Source organism: Hoplias malabaricus, chromosome 1 (genome assembly GCF_029633855.1).
Source record: "Hoplias malabaricus isolate fHopMal1 chromosome 1, fHopMal1.hap1, whole genome shotgun sequence".
NCBI classification, from domain to species: domain Eukaryota; kingdom Metazoa; phylum Chordata; class Actinopteri; order Characiformes; family Erythrinidae; genus Hoplias; species Hoplias malabaricus.
Window position 1 is genome coordinate 8,500,465 of NC_089800.1, and position 25,359 is coordinate 8,525,823.

The 25,359-nt window shown below is 41.7% G+C and overlaps 1 protein-coding gene across 1 annotated transcript in view; it reads right to left on the reverse strand.

Moving 5' to 3' along the window:
• Positions 1 to 25,359, reverse strand: part of itga8 (integrin, alpha 8) — a 103,061-nt gene that overhangs the window by 60,229 nt on the left and 17,473 nt on the right. Inside the window, 5 exon segments of the mRNA XM_066683569.1 lie at positions 4,916 to 5,107; positions 16,904 to 17,109; positions 20,558 to 20,610; positions 22,664 to 22,720; positions 23,959 to 24,002. Of these exon segments, the coding sequence (XP_066539666.1) occupies positions 4,916 to 5,107; positions 16,904 to 17,109; positions 20,558 to 20,610; positions 22,664 to 22,720; positions 23,959 to 24,002 (552 nt within the window).

Genomic DNA, 25,359 nt, shown 5'->3' on the forward strand with positions numbered 1-25,359 from the left:
TGCTCCGGGCATGTGTGCTTACTGCCCCCTAGTGGTCACTAGTGTGTGTGTGTGTAAACATGTGTTTCACTGCACAGACTGGGTTCAATGTGCAGAACAAATTCTTCCGTGTGCAAGCTCGTTGGCCATTAAAGTGATTTTAATTCTAATTCTATTTCTAACATTCTGTGTCTCAGTCCACGCTTGAACTCCCCCAGTGTCATTTCTGGACTTTCAGCAGGTCAAGGTGACCTTCAACCACGCCTCAATGATGTTGATACATGTGTTGCCAGGCAACCAGAAGAAATTAAACATTTCCCGCTACATGAAAACCCAACTCTGGGAATGTGGGGGTAATGTTACAACTCAATCACCATTTGGGTTTGTGTTCAGCAAGAAACATCTGTCTTAATGGAAGAGTTTTAGACCGCACACACACACACACGGGCACGCGCACACACACACACACACACACACAGATGATTTCCCTTTCAAGCATGAAACACTTCTTCTTTCACTGTTGACATAGCAGATTTCTGGAAAAGACATCTACTACCCAAGCTCTCCATCCATACACCTTTTAAATCACACACACACACACACACACCAATGTCCACACCATTTCAACTCCCAAAACACACACACATACCCACACCACTCGACGCTTCCTTAAAACATCTTTGTATGACGAAACCAACACTGTGACAGCCGTAGTGTTGCTATTCCGACAATAACACTGATGATTTACAGGTGGGAGAGTTTTGGGAACACTTTGGATTTATCTGGATTTTTGGAAACCTGAGGAGGTCCAAGAATGTGGACTGGCTGTTATTTGGTCTTTATCCAAGTCATAATAGAAAACACACAATATTTTACTGAATATAGGTGCACCTTTTTACACTGCCGCATCTGAACTGTTGTATTGTTGTACATATTACTGTTGTATCTGTATCTAGTTGTTTACCTTACTGTGGATAAACTGCATGCTTCATTTATACTTCAGAGTGTGTTAAAAAATCGAGATGATTTGATCAATATAAATGGGCCAACCAGCAGCAGGTAGTGTCGCAGTAACACAGCTCCAGGATCCTGGAGGTTGTGGATTCGAGTCCCGCTCCGGGTGACTGTCTATGAGGAGTTTGGTGTGTTCTCCCTGTGTCCGTGTGGGTTTCCTCCGGGTGACTGTCTGTGAGGAGTGTGGTGTGTTCTCCCTGTGTCTGCGTGGGTTTCCTCCAGGTGACTGTCTGTGAGGAGTTTGGTGTGTTCTCTCTGTGTCCGTGTGGGTTTCTTCCAGGTGCTCTTGTTTTCCTCCCACCGTTCAAAAACACATGTTGGTAGGTGGACTGGAGACTCAGAAGTGTCCATAGGTGTGTGTGTGTGTGTGAGTGAATATGTGAGTGTGTGTCGCCCTGTGAAGGTGAGTTCCTGCCTTGCGCCCAGTGATTCTGAGTAGGCTCCGGACCCTCCGCAACCCTGAACTGGATAAGTGCTTACAGACAATGAATGAACGAATTAAATGGGACTTTGCTTTGGAAACACATGGAAATACACCTTTTTACATTACCCTCCATTTCTATTTCATTATGTTTTAATGACAACTGGTATAAACCATACACACACATGTTACGGCTGCAGAGAAACACATTCAGACCCCTCCCTCCACAAATGTGCAAAAGACCTGTAATTTCCACAGAAAAAAGTGTTACGTGCACTAATATACTAATATACTAACATAAAACATGGAGAAACCAAATCACAACTGTGAAGTATGGTGGAGGGAGCAGGGGTTTTGCTGCTTCAGGGTTTTGTAACAGCTGAGGGCTAATAAATTGGACATTGTGCTAGAACCGTAGAGCATCTGTCTGTGATCTAAAAGTAAGAAACAGCGAAGCTATGCATTATGACAGTAATCCAAAACACAAGACTAAGTTTACAACAAAGCAGCTCAAGCAAATGAAGCTTCATAGTTTTTGAACGCGGCAAGTCGGGGTGCTGACCTCAGTCTCATTGAAAAGCTGTGGCATGATCTGAAACAGGCCGTTCAAGCAAGACATCTCAAAGTAAACATGAACGGAGATTGTTTTGTATAAAGGAATGGACCAAAAAATAAAACCATTCGGTTTCCGAAGGATTTATGTCCAAGAAAGTTTCACTAGTTACTAAACACATGGGTTTTTATTCCTACTAAGAAAACTTACTGTTTAAAATCAAGTCCAATTTTTCAATTAAGATAAAGTACAAGTTTTTTAAGATTTTTACTGAGATGTATTGCATTAAAAGATTGTTTATAATTCACCAGAAAAACTCAGGAAAGATTTCCATCTTAAATCCACTTCCAAATTTATGGAGTTATATTTAAAAGGTGATGTTCAGAGAATGTTTCCTCATTATTCGCTAGTTCTCTGGTCTGTTTACACTGGGAAAATTTGAATTGTTTATATGCATCCCTGGCTTGATAAATGTGAAACAAACAAAGGATCTCGGCTGAACTAGCTCAGGATATCTCTCTCTCTCTCATATGAAAGAGATGGGGATATTGCTATATTCCTGCTCCATAAGTTGGTAACGCTAAGTGATGCAAAACTAAACAGCTCGAGTTATAAATGAGTTTCTGTGGTAATTCAAGCAGTGAATAGAAACATACAGACAGAGTTACACTTCAGCCACCAACCAGCCTACTCAAACACACCGTTCTACCTCAAAAGATGCTGAGCTTCTGAATGAACACAAAGAGCCAGTCTGGTACGACACTACACATTTGAGAGAATCCATCAAGTAAGCTCCCCTGGATATTGGGGTCATTATGAGATGTCTAGAACCAGAACAACGCCAGCTGCTTGTGACAAGAGCCAATAAACAGCAAGAAACAGGCATGGTAAACTAATTAATAAAATGAAGTGCCAGTACCACAAAACCAATGTGTACCGGCCCAGTCTGTGCATTCCCAAAACTGGAAAACTGGCATCTTCCATACCCAGACCATAATTAATGTGAATTATTTTAACAACAGTATTAGTGTTTATCAAACCACTGTGGCTCCACCAACAGTGGACTGGACTACAAATGTCAAACCCAGAATGTTCCCACCCTAATAAATCTATAATCCCACCCACAAAGAAATTCTAATGGCTGTCTCCAGATCAGTGCAGCCCTGGAGACCACGGTAGATGAAGATCACATCCCACTATAGGATCCATTCAGGAATCCAGATAGTTCCAAAGGGTTCATAAACTTTTTCTGACAGTAGAAAGGAGGTTTTTGTAAAACAATGGATGGAACACTGAATGGAACACTCTCCTCCCTTCACCCTATATCATTTTCTTATTTGCTGGAGGGTCTTTATGCAATAGCTTCGCTTATGGATATATGACTGTAGCCAAAGCAGCAGAACAATGAACCTAGCAAACAGACCCCATGGATTTAAAATTTCCAGACAAACTCTCAGCAAACAGAACCCAGTCGTGCTTGGGCTGAATTCAGGGGGTTCACGGCCACTCGAACACACGCACAAGAAATGGTACTTTTGTGCCGGACTAATTGCTCTGAAGTTTAAAAAGGCAAAACAATGGAAAACAGGAAAACATCTGTAGGGCTTTGAAGCAGCGTCACAATCAAAACAGGAACACAATACTAGAAAAAAAACACACAAATCAAAACCACATCTCAGTGGAGAACAGAGACGGCCTTATTCATCCACCCCGCATTCCTCTAAAGACACAGACTGGATATTCAACCTGGATTCCTCAACTCTGTCGAATTGCTGAGGCTTACGTCCACACCAAAACATGATCACATCTGCAGAGATGTTGAAAAGGGTGTTCGGACCAGACTGGTAATGGTGCTTTTAATCTACCATCTGTAATATGTGCAAAACTAAGTCACTGTGGATAATGCCATTAATGTAAATACAAATGTTTAAGATGAAACGAGAAAGTTAAAGGTGATGTTCTCCAGTCGCTTTTTGCTGGAAACCGTTCTGTCCGAATGTCCAGTTGGTTAAAAAAAAAAAAAAAAGTGTCTCAGTCCGGTATGCTAGGCTTTCTCTCTCCCTACTTACGGCAGAGAAACGCCATCTGGAGGTTTTAAGACACAGAAAGACTTTAGGATATTTCTCTATTCCTGCTCCATAGGTGGGTAACACTGAATTATTTTTGCTGTTTCGGATCACTTAAGGTGGAAATTTCTCCAAACTCGGGAGGCGGCTAACTGCATTACCGAAAGTGCTACAAAACTAAACAACTAGAGTTTCTGTGGGAATTTAAACAGTGAATAAAAACTTACAGACATGAAGTTACACTTTAGCCACGTACAAACAACAGTCGTTTTTCCCCTCAAACACATCGTTCCACGTTAAAAACAAGGAGATCCTGAATATATACTAACCAGGGAGAACTGCATTTCCCCACAAGCGTAAACGTTCCCTTTAAAACTAATAACGAGGAACCCCAAAAACTGGATTTCATTTGCTGATAACTGACACCTACTGGTCTGGATCTATCAGAGATTCTGTACTAACCCCATTTTTACCATGTCCACCCCCATATGGGGGCAAACTCTATGGAGTGCAACCATTAACAGACATATCTTGTTCAATTTTAGTGGTTAAAAATGACCAACATTGTTAATTAGCATTAATGTTATTCAGAGTAGCATTAAGGCTGCTTGACTGGATTAGAATTGATGTTACTTAGACCACCATTAAAGCTAGCTGACCTGACTAACATTAACATTAAAGGTGCTTGTCCCCCACTAAGTCTGGATATATGGCAATAAATACAGAGAAGAAAGAGAACTGAGCACAAATGAATAAATAAAAACAGCATTACTATCTTAAAAAAAAAAAAAAAAAAAAAAGCTAGAAACATAAACCCAAAGGCACATGGTGTGTGTTTACCACGTCTGGTGTGAAGTGGGCTTTAGGAGGTTTCACACTCACCAGGATACTGGTTGTCGTCCAGGTCCGAGTCTCCTCGCAGGGTGAACCCAAAGCCGGCCGGGACAGCAGACACTGCCCAGGCTCCAGTCAGCACCTGAGATGCCTTCAACTTCAGCCCAGAGCGCTGACCATTGTAGATAAACACCAGACCCCCACGGTCTTCCCCTGCAAATGGGGCGCCAACTGCCACATCTGAAGAGAGATAAAGGGAAACACTACATCAATGGAGCTCTAATAAACACACACCAAAATGACAGGGATTCACTGAGCGGTTTTCTCTCATTTTCTACTCCTTTGAAAAGACTTGGTAGATGGTGGAACATTGCTGTGAGAATTTGATTGCTAGTTTAGGTCATAAAATAGTGAATTCTGCATTCACGTATTACGTTGTAAGGTGACAATTATTTTTAATCAGATAAAAGGTTTCGACAGATTTCCCTGTTGACGTAATGTCTAATTACTGTCTGGGTGCAGTATTTTTAGTTTTATTATCTGTGATGTTTACTATGTAGAGATTATGGTGCTATTTGGGACGCAACCCAAGCTTTTCTACTGATTCACACAGACGAACGGAGCTATGTTACAAAACGTGATGTGGATAAATAGGTCATGGATTCATACTTTTCATATTACTTTCATTTTAACGTCTAAATGAGGACTAAAAGTGTTGACAGAAACAATAAAACAATTTAAGCATTCCTTTTTTTTTTTTAGCTGCTCCCAAGCCTTGCGTTTTTATTTTACAGTTTTGTACAACTGTTAACAAGCTTTTAACAACTACCTAAGATACTTTTTCTAAACCTTTAACACAGCAACACAACAACATCGCACAACTAGCCAAATAGTTTCCTGCTCAAAACCACACTTTGTTAATTAAATACCAAGTCTACATTCATTAACTCTATAAAAACATGGCAAACCTGCCTCAATATTTAGTCATTGCTTCAAAACACTGGCACATGTCTTCTATCAAAGAAGAAAATATAGACAATCACAGCAAAACAATGCAAATTTGTAACAGTTGATGGCATTACAGAAACAGTATTACTTTCCATGTTTCAGTTCTACCGGCAAACAATATACTTTATGACATCCACTGACTTTTTCCTGGAAACAACTACAAACTGGTTTCCAAAAAAGTTGGGACACTAAACAAATTGTGAATAAAAACTGAATGCAATGATGTGGAGGTGCCAACATCTTATATTTTATTCAGAATAGAACACAAATCACAGATCAAAAGTTTAAACTGAGAGAATGTGTCATTTTAAGGGAAAAATATGTTGTTTCAAAATTTCATGGCGTCAACAAATCCGCAAAAAGTTGGGACAATGCCATTTTTTACCACTGTGTGGCATCCCCCCTTCTTCTTACAACACTCCACAGACATCTGGGGACAGAGGAGACCAGTTTCTCAAGTTTAGAAATAGGAATGCTCTTCCATTCATGTCTAATACAGGCCTCTAACTCTATCAATCGTCTTGTGGCACTGCATTGAGGTGCAGTGACGTTTAAGGGCCGGGAGATCACAAGCATCCAGTAGAGTTTTACGGCCTTGACCCTTCTGCACAGCAGTTGTTCCAGATTCTCTGAATCTTTTGATGATGTTATGCACGGTTGATGATGATAACTTAAAAGTCTTTGCTATTTTACGCTGGGTAACACCATTCTGGTATTGCTGCACTATCTTTCTGCGCAACGATGGTGGAATTGGTGATCCTCTTACCATCTTGGCTTCAGAGAGACACTGACACTCTGAGAAGGTCTTTTTATACCCAATCATGTTGTCAATTGACCTAATTAGTGTTAATTGGTCTTCCAGCTGTTTGTTATATGCTCAATTTCCTTTTTCCAGCCACTTATTGCTACTTGTCCCAACTTTTTTGGGATTTGTTGACACTGTGAAATTTTGAATCAACATATTTTTCCTTTAAAATGTTACATTTACTCAGATTAAACTTTTGATCTGTCATCTATGTTCTATTACGAATAAAATATTGACATTTCCCATCTTCACATCATTGCATTCAGTTTTTATTCACGATTTGTTTAGTGCCCCAACTTTTTTGGAACCCGGTTTGTACATTTCTTGCTTTAGTGTCAAATGTGTGCATTTTTGGTAACATACTATCTACCGGTGAATGGCTAATATTTATCGCTTGGTAGACAAAGAATAGTTAATAAAAGATTTGGTGCAGTAAAAGTGTTTATAACTGTACTCTCAGGAAAAAAAAGCTACTGTACAAGTACATCATTGCGACTAAACAGTGGAAATGTACCTGTGGTTTTAGACTTCAGCTGTGTTCCCTAAAGGTACATTATGTTCTCTTCTCCCTCCAGAAAGGAATGTTAATATTTGTAAAATTTCATTATAGCACTGAGTAAAATAAAATAACAGTCCTGGAGATGAAATGGGGCGTATGAAATCAACACAACTTTAAAATCTACAATTATAATATAATAGTATTAATAATAATATTATAATAGACTGTGATACAATTATGTTCCCTAACAACACATATAGGATATTTTATGTAGCACTGGGGGTACCACCACATATAAAATCTCTACCAGTGATCATCATAAAATCCAACAAACATGTCCTTTGGTCCCAAATGTGTAAACATTAAATACCGTATATAAAAAAAATAAAAATAAAATAAAGGCATAAAGGTGTGAAAAAACCCCACAAAAATGTACAGTGCTTTTTTAATCTCTCCCTTGTCCAGACATTATTAAATTTTTCTCTCTCACTCTCTCTTTGCTTCTGTATGGTGTTGTAGACCCACACTGACCACTCAATCCAGAAAGCTCCTTTGGATGAGTCCATGTCATTGACAGCACTTCAACACCAGTGAATATCTCTGAGTGAGTTTAGAATCAGGTGTGATTCATCTACATCAGATATTTCTCAACGTGCCATTTATCTGTTTATTCAGAAATGCAGCTTTTCACCTGCTGATGTTCCAGAAGCAGATGTTTTATAACGTATTCAAGGTTTTGAACATTCGGTTTTCATTTCTGGTGTGCTGTGTGCAAGCATTTGTAAATGAGTCAAGAAAGATACATAGTTTTGGTTTTGGGAAATCCTGTGTGTGCAGAAAATGTAAGCATTTTAGAAACGTTAATTTACTGCATATATTGTGAAAACAATGTGAATTGTGTTAATGGTCTAGTCCACAACAGACGGATGTTGTGCTAATTGTGCTTAGAGTTTTTAAAATGTGACTACACAAACGGGAGGTTGTGTGTTCGATTCCCACTCCGGGTGACTGTCTGTGAGGAGTGTGGTGTGTTCTCCCCGTGTCCGTGTGGGTTTCCTCCGGGTGACTGTCTGTGAGGAGTTGGTGTGTTCTCCCGTGTCCGTGTGGGTTTCCTCCGGGTGACTGTCTGTGAGGAGTTGGTGTGTTCTCCCCGTGTCCGTGTGGGTTTCCTCCGGGTGACTGTCTGTGAGGAGTTGGTGTGTTCTCCCTGTCCGTGTGGGTTTCCTCCGGGTGACTGTCTGTGAGGAGTTGGTGTGTTCTCCCCGTGTCCGTGTGGGTTTCCTCCGGGTGACTGTCTGTGAGGAGTTGGTGTGTTCTCCCGTGTCCGTGTGGGTTTCCTCCAGGTGACTGTCTGTGAGGAGTTGGTGTGTTCTCCCTGTGTCCGTGTGGGTTTCCTCCGGGTGCTCCGGTTTCCTCCCACAGTCCAAAAACACACGTTGGTAGGTGGATTGGCGACTCAAAAGTGTCCGTAGGTGTGAGTGTGTGAGTCAATGTGAGTTTGTGTGTGTGTCTGTGTTGCCCTGTGAAGGACTGGCGCCCCCTCCAGGGTGTATTCCCGCCTTGCGTCCAGGTAGACTCTGGACTCACTGCGACCCTGAACTAGATAAGAGTTACAGATAATGAATGAATGAATGAAACTACAGAACAAAGCGATGTTAGCGATTGTAAAAAAAAAATGTAAATACATTTCTATGAAGATTGAACAAGCTGTGAGTGCATTTCCACATCTGTGTTCAGACTGGTGCAGCTAAAAGTAGCATTCAGTCAATAAGGAGGGGGTCAGACATTTTTTGAGGATTGAGGATGGGGAAGTCACAATCACTACTGGAACACTTCTTTCAGTGTAGTACTGAAACTGCCATGCTTTTGATTTTGATTTTCTAAATACAATTTACATTGCGGCGTCAGTTAAAAAAAAAGAAGAAAAATGACTATTTTAAACTGTGTATAAAAAAGTGCCTGAAACTGCTGCTGCAGTCCCACCATCTGGGAAAAACATCCCAGCAGATTGTGAATCATAAACTTACTGTAACATTTTGCGGTCATAAATCAGCATGTTCTTCTTTCCTATACAATATCTGGCACGGCTGATGTCACTTGTTATGTGTTATTTATATTTGATGTGGCTGGGTCTGGAGAGAAAGCATGAGTTTCTGTGTTAAAGAGGGAAGAAAAAACTAAACAAATCCTCAGATCTACAGAAGCGCACACACACAAACACACACACAAATATGCTACTGTGTATCTTCAAGGTAAAGTTATCTCCATGGAGTGCTCCTCATGGAACACTGCTCAGATCATTAACCTACATTCACAGGAATACGGACAGAGGGAGAGAGGGGAAGAGAACGTTCCGAAGGGCAGAGAAAAACAGACACGGACGTAAAGTGAAAAAGGGCAAAGGGACAGAAAGAAGGACGAATGGGCAAAGGGACAGAGGAGAAAAAAAAAAAAAGAAAGCAGGAAAGGAGTAAAGAAAATAAGGGAAATGAGAAAGGAAAGGAAAAATGGCTGGGAAAAGAGAAAGACAAAAAAAGACAGAGGGACAAAGTAAATAAGAAGGAAACAGAAAGAAGGGGAAAGGCAGAAATGGACAGAGGGAGACAAAAGTTTAATTAAGTCTATCAAAATAACATCAAGACCACAAGAAAGAGTCCATTTCCTACAACTGGACCACCATGTGTGTGTGTGTTTGTGTGACTGCATGATTGTGTGTGTGTCTGTCTCTGTGTGTTAATGAGTAAACCGCATGCCATAAATAGTCTTGCTTAATACACGCCTCACTCTAGGGTGAGTGCCAGGGTCATTTCCGCATCCTGTCGGGCGACTCCTGTCTTTCTATGGGGACATTGATGTTGGAATGTGGCCAAAGGACCCGCACATATATCAGCCTGAATTGTGCTACAGTAGCGTTTCTGTGGGGTGGGACCTAAAGGAACAGCCTTTGCTCCCCATGAAAATCTATGAGCTATGGACACCCATGACCCTGCAGACGGTTCCCCCACTGTTCTTCCTTGAACCCCTGTTGAACACCAGGAACACCCGATGAGACATGCTTAACCCCTACTTAGTGCACTACTCAGTGAGACAGTGCTCTAAATGATAGACAGAGGGAATTGAAGCTTGAAATGAATATAAATGGTTTTATTATCTGACGTATGATGCACCATTTTAGTGCAGAATCAGTGCAGACCTACACTGTGCGCTACACAGTGTGGAGGGAGATACAGTACCAGTCAAAGTTTGGACACATCTTCTCATTAGTCTGTGGTAGAATGGGGCTATTCACTGTATAGAGCTGTGTACCAGCCCCTACCTCTGCACAACCCAAGTGATGGTCTGAAACACATTAAGAAGGCGAGCAGTTCTACAGATTAACTCTTGAAGAGGCCACAGCTGTTCACTGAAAACCATTCCAGGTGACGACCTCATGAAGCCGACTGAGAGAATGCCAAATGTGTTTGAAGAAACTTTGCAGAATCTAAAGTATAAAACATATTCTGGTTTATTTAATACGTTTTTATATACTACATAATCCCATGTGTGTTCCTTCATAGAATTAATGTCTTTCATATTCATTTACAATGTAGAAAATAATAATAATAATAATAATAATAATAATAATAATAATAATAAAAACATTGAATGAGAAGATGCCCCCTCCAGGGTGTATTCCCACCTTGCGCCCAATGATTCCAGGTAGGCTCTGGACCCACCGCGACCCTGAACTGGATAAGCGCTTACAGATAATGGATGGATGGATGGATGAATGAGAAGATATCCAAACTTTTGGCTGGTACTGTACATTCACAAGATGTAGAAAATGGCACAAAACAAAAGAAACCCTCCCAGAGTGGGTGTGTCCAAACTTTTGAGTGGTACTGTATATGAGTTGCTCGTGCATTATCACATACTGCTGGTCAGAAACAGTGTAGTATGTTAATATTTTGTATACTAATTCACATCACCTGTCAGTGTTTTTAATCTTGTGGCTGATGACTATGTCACAAAATACTGGGACTGAGTTGCCCCAAAGACTGGAACCCTATTGGAACCCGTCCTAAAATATCCTATCGGAATCTTCACTGATGAACAAACACATGGCAAAATGGAAAAAGCAGATGAAAGCACTAGAGCTGGAGACCAAATCCCAAACCCTTTCACTGGTATCCGCCTTCCAGGAAAGAGCTGCCCACACACACACACACAGCATGCAATGACCACTAATAAAAGACCAGAGGATGGCTACAAATGAGCTAGAAATGAGTTAGACTTTGCATCTCCTGCAGCACTGCTGTACACAAGGTTGTTACGGTGTCTCCCCCTGCAGAATGGTCCAGTCCCGCCCTGGACTCTCCCTGGCTCGACCCCCTTCATGTCCACACACACCTGCAGTGGATCATGGAAGTCATACTCTCACTCACACATATAATAATCAGTTTGGATGTAGCCTTGCTGACCTCTGCCTGTGATATTCATACACTCTTGCAGACAGGCTCTTCGATCAGGCCTGAATATAAACACCGATAATGACTGGAGACCACATGAGCCGAGAAATCAGCGGGAGGGTTTCATATCCGTATCAGATACTGACTCAGCCATCGTTCTGAAAGACGTCCAAAAGCATTGGCTCACAACGTTGTCCCGAAAGCATGTGGCTACAATCTCTTATGAATCTCTAATGACCATCTAATGAATCCCTGGTGTTGTGCGGAGACGGAACTGAGCCGTGTTGTGTTACCAGTGCAGGGTGTTCAGCTGGACGTCACATCTGTCTTCACACACACTTTAAAGGACCAATGTCTTCAGATTACAGCTTACGTCAGGATTCAGATGTGTGTGTTGTGTATGTGCAAGAGAGAGAGAGAGAGATATGTAGACACAATAACCAAGTGAAAATATATATATATATATATATATATATATAAATATGATAGATATAAATATTAAATAACAGCACGGCTGTGATGCGACTCGGTTCTAACAGACAGTCATGACTTATGTGTTAGCGCACTATGTAGGGAACACGTAATGATTTGAGACATGCACAGAATGTGCAGCTAAAAGCTCCTCATGAATGCTAAAGAAAGGACTATTACAGAAACTGAATCTCCGATGTGCTTTCTCTCGTTCCACTGCTATTCGTTTTCTCTCGTTTGTTTTGTATTCTTAACTTGACTGGTAATTTAATTAATGTCTTATTTTGTATTTGTGTTGAATTCAACTGTCTAGCGCCAGTCACTGCCCTCAGTTTCTATTTATTACAAGAAAAGCTAATAATTTGTTTATAACAGTGAATGAATATAACTGGTACGTGTTTTTTGTTTTTATTTTGGTATTAGTATCAGTTTTTCTATTGGTATTAGTATCCGTTTATTGGTGTAAAACATGAGCTGAACATTGTTTACTGGTAAAAATGTAATAAGCACAGCTGTAGTGTAAAGAGAGTTGTTAGCAACGGCTCAGTGGAGTGATACAGTGGTTGGGAATAACTGTGCTGTTATCGTGAAATATCAGCACGGTTAGAACACCTCTCAACCAATCAGAGTGCGTGACCGGAACTAACTGTTCTGTATATAAAGTGAGGAAGCAAGGGAGGAATAGAAGATGGACAGACCATAAAACCAAAAGAAAGAAAGAAAGACAGAAAAAGAGGTATAAAAGACTTGTAGACACTAAAAAAGAAAAAATATATATAGAGAGGGGGAATATATGTCATACACTTGGCTGTATTTGGGTCGCATGTTTAGAATTCATGTCTTATGTCCGCTTTCAAAGTCTGTATTTAAGTAACATGCATGTGTGGACAGTCTCTGTAAGTGATTATACTGGTTTGATTGCACCTGTGTTTGATTAGTCAGGCCTGAACCCTGCCCCCTCCACCTGTTTCCTGTCTAAAGGAGAAAAAGCTGTTGAAAACAACGTGCCTTGTCACCGTGACAACCACACATGGTGCTGATCGGGAAGGAAACTACAGCAAGCGCTGGATCTTCCCTGCGACCCTCTTTGAGTCCATGGCCTTGTCTTCACCTGTCTGGAGATTTCTGAAAACACTCTCCCAACACTCTCCCCCGATGAAGCTCTGATGACCCTCCCTTTAACCTGCATCATTCATCACAACTGATTTTAGCCTGCGCTAACACCTGCAGGCTAATGTAACAATTTGCACTTAGTGTTCTCCTCCAAGTGTGTTGCGCTGACATTGTGTTAGTGATTATTTGAAAATGATGGTGAGGAAGCAAGTGTCTCAGAGGAAACACATACTAGCTTCACATCCCCAGTTGTTACAGCTGTGCTAAAAAGGGAGACTGACCAGCACAATGAGCACTCAGGACATATTCTTTGTGATGTTTAACTACACATGATATTCAAAATGAAAAAAAATCACTCATAATTACGGCAGATCGTAAAATTACGGCGTGGTCTTTTGAAGAGGTTTAAACGCTCCTTGGATTGGTGGCCAACAAAGAATCCAGTGAGAGATCCGGGAGATTTGGTAGTGGAAAACAAACCAGGTACCAGTGACCAAAAAGCATAGTGTTAGCAGTAGATTGAAAATAATGCAGGGTCTGGCCATCCCTGAACTTGATAACTAAACTCGCAGTTTCCAGATCCCAAGGCCACAGCATAGACTGAAAAGGTGAAGGCAAGCATTGCTCCCTCTGAGACACTTAAAGCCAGCCACCTGCCAACACAACAACCACAGGCAGCTCAAAAACACTCAGAGAAGAACTCTGACTGCTAATTCTACAATGACTGCTAATAGATGCCTGTACCTGCTAGTGTGGTGCTGATTGATGGACAAGAACGAGGACCATTCCACCCACCCAGAAAGTGCAAAGGGCAATTATGGTCACTTTGACATTGGGCCACAGATGGCCACAGCATTGCTGGGGATTAAACACCAGATCTCCAGATGATAGGTCCAATGTTACATTGCCACTGGGGAGATTTTTGTCAACTGCAGGGCTCCCAAACAAGGAGCTTTCAGCAGTTAGCAAGGTCAAAGCATATGTGGAACTTGAAGGTTGCTGGAAAAGCATCCCAGGGGGCTGGCTACTCATGAAGCGGTTTTAGGAAATGCAGAGGGGTCTAATACAGTTTTATGATTTATTAGTCTTGTTGCCTTCAGAGATATTTGTGAGAAACAGTAAAATGCCATTCCTAGTCGTGCCCAAACCTTTGACCTCTACAGTATATGTGGTCATATGTGGAACTCAATGAAAACTAGCCATAATTAGCTGCTAGACAAAACATTGGTACACCTGGTGAAACTTGAAGCAACACTGTTGACAACAGTAAGACCCCCCGGACCCTCAAGGGACCGGGAACATTCCAGTCTGTAAAAAAACTAGAATGAGGATCTGGACAGCTTTGGTTAGACTCCCCTTGAGATCTCTCACCTTGACCAAAAGTATCTAGACACCCCTCCTAATCAGCAATATCAGCAGCAAAGTTTTAACTGTGTGTTCACACCGAAAGCAAAAAAAGCGACACAGAGACTGGAAGTCATTCATTGTCAATGAGAGTGAGCGACACTGGGCGAAGTTGAGCGATGCGACTGTGAGTGACATGAGGTGGCAAAATGGGTAACTTCAGCGCTGCTCAACTCTATGCAAATGAGCAGTGATGCTACCAATCAGCAAGAAGGTTTTCACGTTCCCTCAGAACCACTCCACTCACTTTGGTTCCTACTGAAGATTTGTTCCTTTCTCAAAACGAAAAAGAGACCCATAATTACTGCGTCCGGACTTGTTTAAAGGTTAAGTTTACAGTATGTTTTGTTGTTTATTAAAACTGAAAGTGTAAATAATATTTGATTTGAATGTTTAAGTAGAGCTACTTTTTGATAAACTACATTATGCCCAGGGTGGCATGGTGGCGCAGCTGGTAGTGTCACAGTCACACAGCTCCAGGGTCCTGGGGTTGTAAGTTAAAGTCCCGCTCCGGGTGACTGTCTGTGAGGAGTTTGGTGTGTTCTCCCTGTGTCCGCATGGGTTTCCTCCGGGTGCTCCGATTTCCTCCCACAGCCCAAAAACACACATTGGTAGGTGGATTGACGACTCAAAAGTGTCCATAGGTGCGAGTGTGTGTGTGTCGCCCTGTGTAGGACTGACAATACTTTCTTTGGCAATACTGTGTCTGAATATGGTCATGCCAATAAAGCTTATTTAATTGAATTGAATTGAATTGACTGGCGCCCCCTCCAGGGTGTGTTCACGCATTGCGCCCAGTGAATCTGAGTAGGCACCGGACCCACCTCGACCCTGAACAGGATAAGCAGTTCAGACAACTAACTCAACAGACAACTAACTCACTCACATTGAACAAAGTTCTCTACAAATTTCACAAAGTGCCACTGTGTGTCCTGTGTAACTGTAGGCCACTCCAGTCTGACTGACTGAGAGCACAGTCTTTGGGTTGAGGAAACCTAGCAGACAGGAAAAATAAATAAGAAAACAAACTTTCAATCTGAAGAATGTAAACTGGGGACTTGACAGCTACACACTTCACACATCTGCAGTGTAAAAATAGATTGAAGCACCAACCTCCCCCTCCCCAAACACACACACGCCATCTACTTTTATAACCACGATTCTTGTGTCTTTTAAACAATTGTAAGATGTGTGTACCTCTAACAAGAACCAGAAGATTTTTAAGGACCACAAGTAATACTTTTTTGCCTTTCTGGAGCAACCCAGTCCCCACAAAGACAGCAAAACAAACCGCACAAAGGTATACAGTCTCAGACATCCCGTTTTTGAGTACACTCCTAACAGGAAACCAGTGATAGGGCTGGGGGTCACCAGCAAATCTCCTAAATCCTGATTGGCTGAAGGGTTTTTAAGCACTAAGTCTGAAAATAGGACATCCTCTTCATCCAAGACAAAACACAGCCCCAGAAAAATGAGGAAATGTGGAGGAGGAGAAAGAATGGCTGTCCTCTGACATGAACCCCAAGAATACATACACAATGGGGCTAAAACAACAACAAACTCATGACCTGTTCTCAAGTGCACAAACATGTGGACAATCCTGATGAACTTGGACTTTCTTGAGTATTTTCATAATCCTCAAATTCTTGTTCTGCAACTGACAAATTATTGAATTTGTTTTCTCATATAAATGAATGGGTTTCTTATATCACAATGCTATAAATGCCCTAGTAACACCCAACCAACCAGATGTGTTACCACAGCAACCATTTAATAACAACCTAGCAACCACCTGAAAAACAACAGAAACTGCCATAGAGACCACCTGGGACACCGTTTTCAACAACCTGAAATACCATAGCGATCCTGTAGAATGCTTCAGCAACACCATAGAAACCATAAATAAAAACCAATGCCACACCATAGCTCCCAAATTGCACGATCTTAGCAACTATATGAAATAGCTTACCACTCTAGCAACCATCTGGGCTAACATGGCAACTACCCTAGTACCCACTTCACAAAACCTTAGCAAGCACCCTAAAAACCACTTAGCGAAAACTTAGCAGTCATACACCATAGCAACCACCTTTGATATCATAGCAACCACCAAAATACTGAGCTATTTTTTATAGACACAAATGGTTTAGCTTTATACACACTGCTCCATAGAAAAGCTTGAAATTTAATGAAATGGTACAATCTACAGCAGCTAAACAAGGGCCTAATGCCAATCAGGTCACATAATTCTAAGGTGTTTTATAAAACACACATAAACACAGACTTACCAAGGAACCCGTCCTGGTTGAGGTCACCTAGAGGAGCGATGGCACTGCCATATCGTCCGAACTGGTGCGTCCCGGTCAGAGTAATGGCTGGAGAAAACAGAAGTGTGTCTTCCTGCAGGTAAAGATACACTCGGCCCACCTCCTTGGGTTTACTCTCAAACTCTCGATCCATATATAGGGGGGCTCCTACCAGAACATCATCTAACCTATACACACACACACAAATACACACAGATATTAATATTAATACATTCAGTTCACAGGGCGACACACACTCACTTTGGACACGTTGGGCGGCACGGTGGCTTAGTGGTTAGCACGTTCGCCTCCCAGCGCTGGGATCTTGGGTTCAAGTCCCATCTGGGTGGAGTTTCCATGTTCTCCCTGTGTCTGCGTGGGTTTCCTCCGGGGGCTCCAGTTTCCTCCCACAGTCCAAAAACATGGAGGGTAGGTGAATTAGCTTCTGTAAGAACTGTCCTGGTGTGTGAGTGAATGAGTGTGTATGTGAATGAATGTCTGTATGTGTGAGTGAATGTGTGTGCGCCCAGATATGGATTGGCACTCTGTCCTGGGTTAAACCCTAGTGCCCGATGCAGTCCTCCAGGTGGTCGTATAAGAGGACGGTCGTTCCTGGTCGAGAGTACGAAGTGCGCGTTTGGCTGCCGCTTCTCACCAATGTGTGGATTGAGTGTTCTGAGCATTCTGAGCAGTGTGGATTGTAAAGCGTCCTTGGGTGTCTTGAAAGGCACTATATAAGTGTAAAGATACATACGTGAGTCACAATCCACCTACCAACATGTGATTTTGGACCATGGGAGGAAAACGGAGCACCCAGAGGAAACCCACGCAGACACAGGGAGAACACACCACACACCTCACAGACAGTCACCCGGAAGAAACCCACACAGACACAGGGAGAACACACCACACTCCTCACAATCACCCGGAGGAAACCCATGCAGACACAGAGAGAACAAACCACACTCCTCACAGACAGTCACCCGGAGGAAACCCTCGCAGACACAGGGAGAACACACCACACTCCTCACAAACAGTCACCCGGAGGAAACCCACGCAGACACAGAGAGAACACACCACACTTCTCACAGACAGTCACCCGGAGGAAACCCACGTGGACACAGGGAGAACACACCATACTCCTCAGAGACAATCACCTGGAGGGAACCCACGCAGATACAGGGAGAACACACCACACTCCTCACAGACAGTCACCCGGAGGAAACCTAGGCAGACACAGAGAGAACACACCACACTCCTCACAGTCACCCGGAGGAAACCCTCGCAGACACAGGGAGAACAAACCACACTCCTCACAGACAGTCACCCGGAGGAAACCCTCGCAGACACAGGGAGAACACACCACACTCCTCACAGACAGTCACCCGGAGGAAACCCTCGCAGACACAGGGAGAACACACCACACTCCTCACAGACAGTCACCCGGAGGAAACCCTCGCAGACACAGGGAGAACACACCACACTCCTCACAGACAGTCACCCGGAGGAAACCCTCGCAGACACAGGGAGAACACACCACACTCCTCACAGACAGTCACCCGGTGCGGGGATCAAACCCACGACCCCAGGACCCTGGAGCTGTGTGACAGACACACTACTTGCTGCACCACGGTGCCGCCAATTATTAATACATGTCAGATTTAAAAACAGGCATTATATTGACACCTACGTGTATGGATTTATCAAAGTGTGTTTCTTTGAAAAATCTAAGCAATTTATCCTTCAACAAATGTGAATATAACAATGATAAAATAAGAAACATTATCTCTAACATTCACATTTTGCTATAGGAACTGTGCATGTGCAATTATTGCTCTTTACATAGTTGATTATAATGTAAAAACTATATTAAAGTCATTTTTAAAAGAATAATATCAACACAGCAATAATAATAAATATACTATACACTGTATTTAATATTGTAATGAACATATACACATGGATAAATAGAAACACACAGACACACAATCACACACACGCACACACACCAGTCTTTCCTTCACTTCAACTGATAAAGATTGAGTGAAGGACCCTTAACTGAACATCAGTGCTATAGAACGTTCAGTGAAAAATATGAAGCCTTCAAATCTCCATCAGAGTGATCTCACCACAGAATGTTAAGACCCAGATCTCCTGTGAGATTAACGGCTCGAATAAAAAGAGTTACATGTGACAGAATGGAATCAGAAAGAAAAAAAGAAGGAAATATGAGACAGGAATGAAACCGAGTGATAAATGTTACTGTGATTAAAAATCCAACCGAACAAACAACAAACAAATGGAGACATTCTCTTGTGATGATATCAGATGAGAAAACTCATTTTCGCCTGTCCATTTCTTCAACTGTTTTTATAATTTACTCAAACTCAGTGTGTGTGTGTGTGTGTGTGTGTGTGTGTGTGCCTGCCTAAAGAGAAAACCAGAGATATGACATAGACGTTCAACTCAAACATCAACTTTTCCACCAGAGCCACAACAGTCTGTCCAGACAAACCAGAGCAGAACCCCAGACTCAACACAGAGACCCTAAAGAGACCACCTTACTGCATACAGAGAAGAGAGAGACAACAAGGGGAGGGGAAGAACATAGAGAAAGCAGGAGAGAACAGGAGAGATGACAAGAGGTAAGAAGAGAAGAAAGGAGGAGAGGAGAGAAGAGAAGAGAAGAGACAAGATGAAAAGAGAAAAGACAAGGAGAGAAGAGAAGAGACAAGATGAAAAGAGAAAAGACAAGGAGAGAAGAGAAGAGACAAGATGAAAAGAGAAAAGACAAGGAGAGAAGAGAAGAGACAAGATGAAAAGAGAAAAGACAATGAGAGAAGAGAAGCGATGAGGAAAGGACGGGAGAGGAGAGAAGAGAAGAGACAAGATGAAAAGAGAAAAGAAGGAGAGAAGAGACAAGATGAAAAGAGAAAAGACAAGGAGAGAAGAGAAGAGACAAGATGAAAAGAGAAAAGACAAGGAGAGAAGAGAAGAGATGAGGAAAGGACGGGAGAGGTGAGAAGAGAAGGGAGGAGGGGAGGAGAGTAGAAGAGAGAAGAGAAGAGGAAAGGAGAAGAGAAGAGAGGAGGAGATGGGGTAGAAGAGCATATGAGAGTAGATCAGTGAATAAAAAAAGAAAAAAGATGAGATGAGGCAAGAAGATTAAAGAAGAGTGGCTAAATAAAGAGATGAGAAGGAGAGGAGTGAAAAGAAGAGAAGAGAGCTCGAGGAGTAAAGTCAAGTTGACAAATAAGATCAATAACAGCTGCTACGAATTCTGTATTACTAATCATTTATAAACACATTCACAATGTGCTGTATGCTATAAATAATGCCTTTAAAAGCCTGACGTAGGCCTGTGTAGTTACTAATAAACAGTTATATGCACAAGATGGTATGTGTTTATACTAATAGGGTCCACAACACCGTTATAAGAAAATATCATTTCTGTAAATAAGAATGTTGCAAAAATTATAAAGCAGTACAAGAAGGTTCTGGTCTCATCCACCATGTTCTTATCAGCACAGTGTGTTACAAGTTACAGTGTGATATACCTGCTGTGCCACCCACTTATATTTAAAATGAATTTAAGTGTCACCAATTTTATACTTTTTTAACAAGCCAACTACTTACCCATCTCCATTGAGGTCCGTCACTGCCACAGTGTATCCAAAATATGAGGCCATCTATAAGACACAAAGAATAATCCCCAGTTGAAAACCATTGGGTGAGCTTCAATGGGACAATAAACACTGTTTACAAAAGTATTCACTCATCTGCCTTCGCATACATATGAACTTGAGTGACAAACCATTCTTACTCCATAGGGTTTAATATGTTGGCCCACCCTTTGCAGCTATAAACAGCTTGGGCTCTTCTGGGAAGGCTTTCCATGCGGTTTAGGAGTGTGTTTATGGGAATTATTGACCGTTCTTCCAGAAGTACATTTGTGAGGTCAGACACTGATGTTGGACGAGGCCTGGCTCGCAGTCTCCACTCTAATTCATCCTAAAGGTGTTCTATCAGGTGGAGGTCAGGCCTCTGTGCAGGACAGTCAGGTTCATCCACACCAAACTCACTCATTCATGTCTTTATGGACCTTGCTTTGTGCACTGGGGCACAGTCATGTTTGAACAGGAAGTGGCCGTCCAAAATCTCTTGGTGTGCTGATGCCTTAAGTGTTCCCTTTTTCAAAGGGGCTGAGACCAACTCCTGAAAAGCAACCACGCACCATAACCCCCCCCCCCTTTTCTGAGTTGCCAGAGATCCTTTTCTACAAATGTGTTAATCATGATTATTAAAATCTTACATAAAATTGCATGTGCATGATCCCAGATCACCAGACCCAATGCCCAGCATCCCCTAGCGTAAAGTCCCCTAGCACTGGGTTGTAAAGCAGTGGAAGTGAATTTGGAGTGATTGAACCATGTCCAGTACTTTTGGGATGAGTCGATTTGGTATTTGGGATCCAGAACTACATATCCAACATCAGTACCAAGCTTCACCAATGTTCCTGAAGCTGAATGTAATCAAATCCTCACATTATTGTTCACATTACTGGATGTAATCCTAATCCTTGCTGGGAGTGTAGAAGCTGTTACTGCAGCAAACTGTGCTTGTGCTGCAGCTGAAGTGTTTCTGACAGAGTGGTCAGTGAATGGCTGTACAAGGTGGGTGTTGATGACCATTCCAGTTATTTAATGATATGTAGGTGATAATACGCTACATTATATATATATATATAAATACATATAAAAGAATCTAGGTTTATGAAACTCAAAAATGAACTCAAAATGGTTCTGGAGGCAGAGGGAACATTATTGGACACTAGCCAAGAGGCGGGGATGAATGTGATTGGTTAAAACAGATTGAGAGGAGATTTTATTACAAATACCCAGTCAGAATTCAGTAAAGCTCTGGGGAGTCCCTTGTGGTGTTCCTTCTCTGAGAAATGACTTTGGAAAAAATAAATGTGCAATATACTGTAGACTTACTTCTGTTTCATAATTTATTAGAAGTGTTGCAAAAATCTCAGTATTTTGTTTTAGCTTTGAGTGGAGGATAATGAAACTGCCTCAAAGGGATGCTGCAGAGTGCTTCGCTGCCTCTGAGGCAGATACTGTACACATACTTTCCTGCACATTTGAGTTATGACCGCTTGCTTAGAGGAAGCTGCCCTTGAAGCAGATTCTAAAGAAGTACATTTTGCACACTCATTTTTGACTGCCTTAAAAGAAGCTTTGAAGAATACAATAATACTCTGCCTCCTCAGAGGCAGCAGTCATAACTTAAATGAGAAGGAACGTACTTCTACAGAATCTGATGAATCTGCAGTTTCCTCTGAGGCAGCAAGTTACATTAACCTCCATTCAAGTAAAACAAAACATATTATTGCAGCACTTCCAACAAATTCTGAAGAGCTAAGGCTACAGTAACAAAAAACTAAAATTGCTTTGCACATTTATACTTCCAGAGTCATTTCTGGCCATCAGTGCAGGAGAACAAGAGGGTCTACGTGGAGATGTATGGGTTATGGTGGTATCTACAAACCCCAATCCGTTTTAACCAATCAGATTCATTCCCACTTGTCAGCTGGTAGCCCACTACCTTTCTTGCGCCTCTAGAACCATTTTAAGTAGTGCTTTTGCATATGTGCACATATGAAGGGGGTACGTAGCCCTATGAACAGCACCCCCCAGTAAAGTCATACACAGCATCTTCACACTGGTTCACACTGACCTGCTCTCCAGTGAAGTTCTGAAGGAACGTCAGGTCTGTGGAGTTGATCACAGCGACCTAAAAGGAGAAAATGATTAACTCAGACCACTTCGCCCATGTGACAGACGCACTTGTATTACAGAGTTATGGTCGTGTAGGCATTTAAACATGACCACACTAGTGCTATTCCTGCCAAAGCCAGAGCAATTTTCCCTTTGTCAGGCTCTTAGTTCTGTAATAATTACAGCCCGAGTGGCTTCACTGAAGCTTTGTGTGGTTCTCCAGTCTGAGATATTAAATCAAACAGAGCTTGACAGTTATGCAAGGTTATTATGGACATATACAACACCCCCCCCCATAGTCTGACCTCAAATGGTAGAGTCTAAATCAGAACCAGAGGGAGATCACCCCCTCATATAACACTAAGGATAGCACAGTCCAGCCTGGGGTTCCTTTAGAACGTCTAAAATAACATCCAGATGAGGTGAGGCTGGGCCACTCGTCTCGACCTGAAGACGGGCGACACATATACAGCTGTGTGCAAAAGTCTGGCCGCTGTGGTCAGATTACAGAGAAGTGCAGAGACCGCTGTAGATATTACCGTGTACGGTTTAAATGCAGATTTTTACACTTTGGATAAAAATGAATATGGATACTACTACAGGAATGTTATATTAAGATCACTCTCAATAGACCCCCTGTTGGAATTACTTATAAATGTTTAACATTTCAAGGGGTATGCAAACGTTTGCAAAAGACTGTACATTCAAAAACATGCGTGTCATTTTACAGAAAAAACAAATCTTCATGACTTTCAATGGAAGTCATTTTGGAGTGTTTCTATTGGTCCATTCTTCATAAACTTTTCACACAGTGTGAAGGTGAGCTCCTGTGTTCAATTGATGCAGTAAACTAAACACTGACAGAAATAGAGCAACAGAGGGAGAGAGGGAGAGAGATAACGTTTCTCCATTTTTTGTTTACTACATGATTTGACCCCAGCAACTGTGCTTCACAGTTTGTGTAAATGTCATGATGAATGGACCAATAGAAATGCTCTAAAATTACTCTGAATAACATCTTCCTAACTGGCGTCTCCTGTAAAGTTATTATTTTGGAGATATATTTTTTCTTTGGTCAACGATGACACATGTTCTGTGTGTAGCATTTTGTGCAAATGTTGGCTCACCCCCTGTAAAATTAAACATTTTATTTTTTTTAATCGTTCCAAAATTACTTGAATATTGAAAGTTATTATATTTTATATCCTTCTTTTTTAAAGTATTTTGGATATACATGTATTTTTAAGTACTTACATAACCAAAGTTCTGCGCTCCTCGAGGTACGCCTGCTACCAATTCTGGAGAAACACACACACACACACACACAGTTTATACATACCAGTAGTTTTTATATATTTGTGATTATTATTACTTCAAGAAACTGAATCCATCTTTGAGAGGAAAACGCTAACAAACAGAAAGACAGAGCGTGTGTGTGTGTGTGTGTGTGTGTGTGTGAGTGTGAGTGTGAGTGTGTGTGTGTGAGAGAGAGAGAGCTTATCAGTGTTATCTGAGAGTAAACACTGAGGTGAGAAAGGTAACTTGTGGAGAGTTCCTCTATCAGCAACATGTCAATCACTCTCAAATAAATATTTATGAGTGAGAGACAGAGAGAGAGAGAGAGAGAGAGAGAGAGAGAGAGAGAGAGAGTCACATAAAGGTGAAAGTAGAGATGGAAAGATACATATTAGTGTGTCTTCATTTCTAAAGCTTGTGGTTTAAGAAAAAGGAAATAAAGACTGTCTAACAGAGTATACAGTGAGTTCCTGTAGGATTCAAAGGTCATTAGAACTCATACCTTACTGTTCTCTAACCCCCACCCGTCCACCCCCCACACCACAAACATAGCCATAAACACACCACAAAGAGACATGCACCCTCTCCTAGCAGAGGGAGAGAGAGAGAGAGAGAGAGATTGAAAGACAGAATGGGATGCAATGGTTTGTGTTGAGTGAGAGAGGGTCCGAGGGTGAGAGAGCAGACAGATGTGTGGTTAGTGGTGGGGTGGAAGGGGTGCGGTGTATGTGCTGGGTTTCAGTGCACTGACAGAGTGCTTAGCGCTCTGTAATTTGGGGCTGAGTCTGAACAGCGTGATCAAAGAACAACACAGTCAATGAAGCCCCCAGTACTACCACACACAGAGTTTTAAACACACACCACACACACACACACACACACACACACAGATATACACATAGACGTTTGTTTCCATTCATTGTGAGTACATTTTGTCTCTACAAAAAAAGACAAGTCCCCATAATGTATCTAAACAGATTGTGGTCCCATATGAGCAAAACCTGGTAAACATACACACATGGTCTCATATACACATACATGCACAAAAACACACAGACAGCAGACAGACAGACACAAACACAAACTTATGCACATACAGAGGTTTGTTTTCATTCATTGTGAGGACGTTTGGTCCCCACAAATAAGACAAGTCCTCAGAACATGCCTAAAGAGTTTTTGGTTCTATATAAGTAAAATCTGGTAAACATACACACACAGCCTCATATACACATTCATACACACACACACACAAGGAAAGAAATTCACAGACAGACATATATTTACACAAGGTTTATTTTTAATGCACTGTGGAGCCATTACACAGACTCCCATTCATTTGATGCCAATTTACACTTACCT